The sequence below is a fragment of the Monodon monoceros genome, unplaced genomic scaffold, assembly GCF_005190385.1.
Source record: "Monodon monoceros isolate NGI ecotype Baffin Bay Population unplaced genomic scaffold, NGI_Narwhal_1 Super_Scaffold_7, whole genome shotgun sequence".
Lineage (NCBI taxonomy): Eukaryota > Metazoa > Chordata > Mammalia > Artiodactyla > Monodontidae > Monodon > Monodon monoceros.
Window position 1 is genome coordinate 58,680,896 of NW_021703784.1, and position 8,409 is coordinate 58,689,304.

Here is an 8,409-nt window from a genome sequence, read left to right on the forward strand (position 1 = left end):
AGTCGGCATCCAAAGCCTTCCAATTTGAGGGACACTGGTGTGGGTACTTGACTCAGAAGAAAGAATTCATGCCTCTCTCTCGCTTTGTCACAGCCCACCCTTCCCCCTCCCCATATCCTCAAGTCCGTTCTCTAGTAGGTCTGTGTCTTTATTCCTGTCTTACCCCTAGGTTCTTCATGACATTTTTTTTCTTAAATTCCATATATATGTGTTAGCATACGGTATTTGTCTTTCTCTTTCTGACTTACTTCACTCTGTATGACAGACTCTAGCTCCACCCACCTCATTACAAATAGCTCAATTTCGTTTCCTTTTATGGCTGAGTAATATTCCATTGTATATATGTGCCACATCTTCTTTATCCATTCATCTGAAGATGGGCACTTAGGTTGTTTCCATCTCTGGGCTATTGTAAATAGAGCTGCAATGAACATTTTGGTACATGACTCTTTTTGAATTATGGTTTTCTCAGGGTATATGCCCAGTGGTGGGATTGCTGGGTCATATGGTAGTTCTATTTGTAGTTTTTTAAGGAACCTCCATACTGTTCTCCATAGTGGCTGTACCAATTCACATTCCCACCAGCAGTGCAAGAGTGTTCCCTTTTCTCCACACCCTCTGCAGCATTTATTGTTTCTAGATTTTTTGATGATGGCCATTCTGACTGGTGTGAGATGATGTCTCATTGTAGTTTTGATTTGCATTTCTCTAATGAGAGGCATGGACATATATACACTACCAAACGTAAGGTAGATAGCTAGTGGGAAGCAGCCGCATAGCACAGGGAGGTCAGCTCGGTGCTTTGTGACCGCCTGGAGGGGTGGGATAGGGAGGGTAGGAGGGAGGGAGATGCAAGAGGGAAGAGATATGGGAACATATGTATAACTGATTCACTTTGTTATAAAGCAGAAACTAACACACCATTGTAAAGCAATTATACCCCAATAAAGATGTTAAAAAAAAAAAAAAGAAGAAAGATTTCAGTGCTCACACGGCTCTGCAAGGAAGTTAACCTCAAGGACTCCGTTTTCCCAATGAACAAACCACGGCTTATAATCGAGTGCTGGACAAGTGATGTGATGAAGGATGCTCTGGAAAAAAAAACCCATTGTGTATTCCATCCATTTATATCAATTTCCTTTTGCCATTTTGGCGAGGTGTATGTTAATATTTTTTTTTCGTGAGATAAAATTATATTAAATGTTTGAACTTTGAAATATTTTTATTTTTAGATTGTATGTCTTTTACTAATGCCAACTGTATTAGAAACTCAGGGTAGATAATGGGTGGCATTTATTACTAAAATCCTGGTATGATCTGTTTAATTAAATAGCTCATTAAATGAAATAAAACCTCTAATTTAAAGATAAGGTGTCTTTTCATTTGTGGTAGGGGATGCATATTACAAATGGATCCCCTTGGCTTCTTATTGTTCAATCTATTTGAATTCCATGGAGAAAAGCATTCTTTCCTAAGGAGAATTTTCTTTATGCTTAAAACATTCATCATTTTGAGTTTTGTGCTCCTCTGAAAATGGATCCTTAATATTGGGAAGTAAAACACTCTTGGTTCTAATCAGCAGTGGCACCAAGTCCTGTGTGACATGCAGGAGAAAATAAAGGAGAGGTAGTTGGGTTGGTTGAATTAGGTTACTTGCTATGTCACAAAGTAGATGTCGACTTTCTTTACAGAGTGTAGGCACATTGGAGCAAGGTTGGACCTGTTGGGACTAGCTTGTACAGTAATTCCTGAGGATAAGAGTGGACCCAGTTGTAGGGTGGTGGCTCTGGAGAGGTGGAGTAGATATGGGACCAGAGAGATATTGGAGTTGAAATTACAGGACTTGCTGAAGAGCAGAGAGAGGGAGGAATTTAGAAGCACTCTCAATTTTCTGGTTTTCACCATAGGTGACCAGGTGCACGTACATTCATGTGGCAGTGCTGTGGTAGGGCAGTGAGGGTTTCTTTCCTGGTAGATTCAGTACCCTTTATGATCATTCTCTCCTCTGATGGTTGGTAGAGGGTCAGGATAGGTGCCAGGAGGGGATAATCCATTGAGGCTATCATTTCATGTGATGGGAACACCAAATTGAAGTAGATTTTTAGGTAGTTTTGGGTGTTCTAAAGATAGAAATGTTTTGTCCAGTTGGTATTATTTTTGCTGGAAAATCCATTTTGAAGAAAATTTAATATGTTGCTAATTGAGTTCCTATCTGTTTGGGCAAGTCAAGGAAAACATGACACATGAGTAAAATGTTGCAGGTGCCAAAATGGAGTGATTACAGTGATGAATTACAAAATATAAAGTGTATATAAAATAGATAACTAATAAGGACCTACTCTATAGCACAAGGAACTCTTTTCAACTCTGTAATGAGCTATATGGGAAAAGAATCTAAAAAAGAGTGGATTTATATATATATAACTGATTCACTTTGTTGTACGGTAGAAACTAATACAACATTGTAAATCAACTATATAGTCCAATAAAAATTAAAAATAATATATTTACTTAAAAAAACAAAATATAAAGTGTATGTGAATAAGTGAAAAGGAATGGGACTGGATTAAATAGATGGTGGAACATTGTTTGTCTAAGAGTCCTTATAGGCCATAAACATATAAAAGAGATTGGAAAGTTAGAACTTTAATGTTGATGAATTTACTGTTTCAATTTTGATCTAGTGGTAGAGTTCTTGATGGAACTGTAGAAGTTGGTGTCTCTTGTAGAGTTAGAAAAATGCAGTTGAGGAACTTCCCAGGTAGCCCAGTGGTTGGGACTTCACCTTCCAAGGTAGGGGGTGGGGGTTCGATCCCTGGTCAGGGAGCTAAGATCCCACATGCCTTGCAGGAAAAAAGCCAAAAAATAAAACAGAAGCAAGATTGTAACCAATTCAGTAAAGACTTTTAAAAAAATTGTCCACATCACAAAAATCTTTAAAAATAAGATGAAGTTGAGGAAGACGCCAAAACCCTGAACATTGTTGGCATTAAGTGGGTAAACTTTTGGTTGCTGGAGTTGCTAAGAATGAGAGCAGAAGGTGAGTTGAAGGTCACCTGGGAGGCTGCCATGTTTCCTCCCGAACCCGTGCAGCACCGGAGACAGATTAGAAGGGGTGATTGGAACCCAGAGATCATTTACGTGGAGCTGTAGACGTTACCCACAGTGTTTAGCCAGGACTGCAAACTGCTGGCTATCTTCGGGTCTTACTCGTGGCGAGTGCAGTCCCAGGATGCCGAATCCTGATCTTCATCATTGGACAGTCCTTTTACCAGTATCTTAGGATGCTCTTCATTGTGGCAAGTTCTTTCCAGCTTCAGATCCATCAAAATTGAGTCAGAATTTGGACCAGAAAGCTGCTAAATTCTCTGTGGTTCTCTGGGTGCTACATTAAAAAAAATCATTGGGTGGAGAGGATGGGGCTAGATCAGGTGTTAGTTAAATATGGTGGGAGAATAGTTGCCATGTGGTCTGAACACCACTGGTGTTGGTAGTTTTGCTAAATGGAGGGGAAGTTATGCTTGTAAGTTGTAATTGTAGCTAACAGTAATATCGTTCTGTCTAACCATGAGGAATGGGAAATAAAGATTTAGATGTGCTGCTGGAAATACAGCAGTTTCTTGAGTAGACAGACATGGTTCCAGTTAAGACACAGAGGTAAATGGAATATTTAGAAGGTTGTTGAAGATGAAATGGCAGCATTTAGATGCAAATTGCTGTAAGATATGAATATACATGTAACTAGAAAAGTTAGGTATGCCAAGGATGGCTTTGTGACTGTGACTGGGCACATGGACACAGCTGCAGGTGTGTCTGATCAAGTTTTATTTCTTAACCTGGGTGATGTTTGCCTTATAAGAATTTGTTAGGCCATTCATTTGTTTTGTTTTGTTTTCTGTATTTGTGTGTTTACAATAACAATTTTAAAAAGTCCAAAAACGACAGAAATACTTTATAATTCAAGAAACAATAACGTCACAATATAAGTGTGTCAGTAGCTTCATTTGTAATTATTTTATTTCAATTCCCTCACTTCCCAAGTCCAATCTACCCTGATGTTGCTTCTTGATTATATATTCACCTTCTGACTGTTGTTCCTACTTTCACTTCACAGTAAATCCACTGGGCAGAGGATATAATACTTCCACCTCACTCCATTGGCCAAAGCAAGTCATGAGGCCATTACAGATGCAAGGGAGTGCATAATAGACTGTAGCTCATGATGGAGGAGTTGTCTTGTGTGGACAGCAGAGGGAAGAATTATTGCCATCCATCTGTGCTGATAGTCCCATTCGACACACAATCAGATTGACAAATGTTCAATGACTTGACAATATAGTCTACAGGCAAGTCTGTGAGGAAAAAGTTACTTTCATACATTGCTGTTAGTAATGACAGAAGTGTAGCCTCTCAAAGGGAATCTATCCACGTAGGACAAAACTACAAATGTATTTACCCCTTGACCAAGGTAACCCTACTTGTGGAAATAGACCATCAGATCTTTCAATAGAATTATCCAACTGGAGAAGAGACAGAAAATACAGAAAAATCAAGAGACTTTCAAATACTGATGCAACAATGTCAAAAGGTCTAACATATGTGTTGTTGTTGGGATGTCGAAATGAAATGAGAGAAGGGGACAGAAAAATGTTTTGTAAGAAATAATTGCTGAATATATCCAAATGTGGTAAAAACAATAAATTTACAGATCCAAAAATCTCTGAGAACTTCAAGGACTTTAAAAACAAAGAAAGCTATGAAGCTACCTCTACAGATCAAACTGAAAATTAAGATAAAGTGAACAATCTTGAATGCAGTTAAAGGAGTTAGTTAGGCAAATGAAATAGAGACATGTCTAAGGCATCAAGACTCACACGTCTCCTACTGACTGCTAAGCTCGTACAATTCTGTACCCTTAGACAACAGAGGTAAACATCAGTATTCATGACTCTGGAATTTGAAACTCATGTGAATTTCATTAATTGTTTTCATGAAGAATAAAACTTTAAAAACCATGAGTCCATATTAATTGTAAGTATTTATATTCCTGTTGCATTACAATAGGCCTAAAGCAAGGCTGGTTTACATGGTAGAAGATTTATGTGTCAGATTATCTGGAGATGAAAAAGAGAGAAAAGGTGCAGGAGGAAGTGAGGAAGATGTGAAGTGGTCTTAGAGACCCAGCCCATTTAGGAAGAAGGTGAGGCTCTTGGAGACAGTTCTGTCCCTGGAGCCCTGGTGTAAGTGCTTTCCCTCAAGGGCTCTAGTGACAGAGGATAAACAGCCCAAATCCTGCAACAAGGTAAATTTCATCTCCAATTGAACGGCTGTTCCTGAAGACTCAGTCTAAGGCTGATAAATTAATTATACACCTGCAGATGGGGTTGGTTCAAGGATGAAGGTAAGTGCTGGGCAGGTGTTATGTCCCAGACAGGCCAGAGGGTACAGGACACTTGGAGGCTGTTAATATGTGTGGAATGATAGTGACCAGAGACACAAATCTGGTTGGTTCTAGCAGAAGTGGAGGGTGAGTCTGGGGAGGGAGGTGAGAATACATGGTCTATCTGATGTTCCTGAAAGTTAGTAAATAGTCATCATCCAAAAAATAACTGGTGCCCAATAAGTGGACCGGGCATTAGAAGATGGAGATACTGACTTAGACTGCAGATATGTCTTGGCAAATATGAGAGGAGCCCTGAGAATGTCTGGGATCTGTTCTGGGGTTCTTAAAGCAGGGTGTGGAAAGAGGAGACCTCCAGGCCCTCTTAGGCAGATGTGAGAAGAAAACATGAGACAGGAGACATTTGAAAGGGGATTTCTAGGATGAACATGTATTACACCAAAGTCGCTCTATCAGGAGACCAAACAGGCAAATACCCCTGAGTTCCCTGGCTTCCATTTTTCAGTGAACCCCCCCCCAAAACAAACAGCACTTCCCTTTTACTCCTTTTCTCCAAACACACACCCATCCTCAGCTTCTATCATCTCCTCCCTTCTCAAGCCCCTCTCTGTGTTGAATTATGTCTTTCTGGCTTTTTCCTTCTCACAGAGCAGCCCTATACTCTCCAGAGACAGTTCACTGTATCAAGGCCAGTGACTAGACTCTCTTGACCAGTAATTGTAATTGTAGAACAGTTTCTTCCATCACTGGGAGGATGGTTATAGGAGCTGATTTTCCTCCTCTCAAAGAAGAAACAGAGGCACCAAGAGAGGTAACCTGGGATGGAAGATAAACTATTAATGAGCCTAAGACATAACTTATACTGAGATAGATATTCTGAGATACCCATCAACAGAAAGACTCAACATTTATCTCCAATATTCTAAAACCACCTGCTTAAAGTTTGCTTCACTCTCAAACTTAAGCCCCTAGGATCCTGGAAGTTTCCCATTTTTTTCTGCATCTGGATTAATGAATGAATGAAGGTACACTAAGAACCAAATGACAATATTTCTGCCTGCAGAAAAATCTTCCAATGTCATCCCCATCCCCTTCCAGCACTAATGCCTTGTTTTCCAATTTCAGTCATTTCTAAACGTAGTCCCTAAGATGTGAGCATGAGCAGTGTGTCACCTCAGGCACTCAGGCCCTGTCAGTGTTATTCCTTAACCTTTGTCTACTGAATCCCTTCACAAGTGTGCAAATTGTATGTGGTGAATTCAGAGAGATTTTAAATCTCATTTCCATCAGTTAGGCTAAATCTGCCTGTATGACCCCACACGCTGCTTTCTTCAGTATTCCCTGTGCATAGCCGCCTGGATCTGAATGAACACTGTTCATAAATGGTATACTTCAATTTGAATACCTACGTTTTCCATATTACTTCTTTCTCTTTTCATTCTCTTTATGATAAACCATCCACCACAAGGTGAAGTTCAAGTTTATATTCAAGAAACCTCTTGTTACAGCCTTCACAGGTACATATAATGATTTCCTTTGAATATTCATAAGCCTCTGTTGGTAGGAGAAATATATACAATGATATGTTTTGTTTGATTATCTGGAGATACGCATAACTTTTAATTAGACTGTCACTCATTGAAGCAGAGAACATACCCTATTGACTTTTTATGTTTCTTATTATTTGCATGTTTAAAGAAGATGGAGAGTGTGAGATATGCCAAAAGAATATTCCAGGAAAGTCTGGATTTTTCATCTCTGTGAGTATGAGGTGATGTCTCTGGTGGTCTCCATGGGTATGTTTCCTTAAACCACACTGGTGTCAGTCACACAGTCTTCCACTTGCTGGGCATCCCTGGCCTAGAGGACCAGCACATGTGGATTTCCATCCCTTTCTTCTTTTCGTACGTCATTCCCCTATCTGGGAACAGCCTTCTTATATTCATTATTGTGACAAAGCACAGCCCCCATGAACCCATGTACCTCTTCCATGCATGCTGGCTGGGGCAGACTTTGTCCTCTCCATATGTGTAGTACCTCAGGCCTTGGCCATCTTCTGGTTCTGTGCTGGGGACATCTCCTTGAATCGCTGCATCACACATTTCTTCATTACACACAGCACTTTCATGTCTGAGTCAGGGACCTTGCTGGTGTGGCATTTGACTGCTACATTGCCATATGCTTCTACCCACTACCCACTTCTTACACACACACTGGTTGGGAAAATTGGTGTTACCATCTTTCTGAGAAGTTATTGTATGATTTTCCCCATGATATTTCTTCTGAAAAGATTGACTTTATGCCAAAGTAATATAATTCCAGACACCTGTTGTGAACACATTGGCTTGGCCAAATATGCTTGTAATGACATACGAGTAAACATGTGGTATGAACTCTTTGTTATAATGTCAACAGTGGTCTTAGATGTCCTATTAATTTTCGTTTCCTACACGCTTATTCTCCATGCTGTCTTCCACGTGCCTTCCCAAGATGCTTGTCACAAGGCTCTCAACATGTGTGGCTCTCACGTCTGCATCATCATCCTCTTTTATGGGCCTGCGATCATCACAACGCTTACTCAGCAGTTTGGAAGCCAGGTTCCACCTCATATCCACATCTCGTTGGATAATGTGCGCATTCTGGCTCCACCTATGCTGAATCCCATCACTTATGGGATCAAGATCGAGCAAATTCGAGAGCAGGTAGCTCACATATTTTTTCCAATGCAGAAATAACTTTGGAGGAGGAACAGTGTTTTCAACGTCTCTAGCTATCCATGATGTGAACTATGGAACTGGTGGATATAAATGCTAGTGGTAAACTAACACACTAGGTAATAGTTTAGTGAATTGTTTCTGTAGAATGTTCACCAGGTAGGTACTGAACTTCCAGTTTCTACTGTCAAAGCAGTACAGTGAGCAATGTCGTGTTTGACTGAGTAAGCTCCATCCTGCACAGAGTATGTGGCTAGAAATAGGACTTCCCAAAGTCTTACATCTTACATATCA

At 40.1% G+C, this 8,409-nt stretch overlaps 1 protein-coding gene across 1 annotated transcript; it reads left to right on the top strand.

Annotated features, from left to right (window-relative positions):
* The first annotated feature begins 3,027 nt into the window (after positions 1-3,027).
* Positions 3,028-8,136, top strand: LOC114887558 (olfactory receptor 52B4-like). Its single transcript, XM_029209363.1, is given in 3 exon segments — positions 3,028-3,040; positions 7,173-7,388; positions 7,391-8,136. Coding segments are annotated over 3 exon segments (975 nt in total).
* Positions 8,137-8,409: the final 273 nt, after the last annotated feature.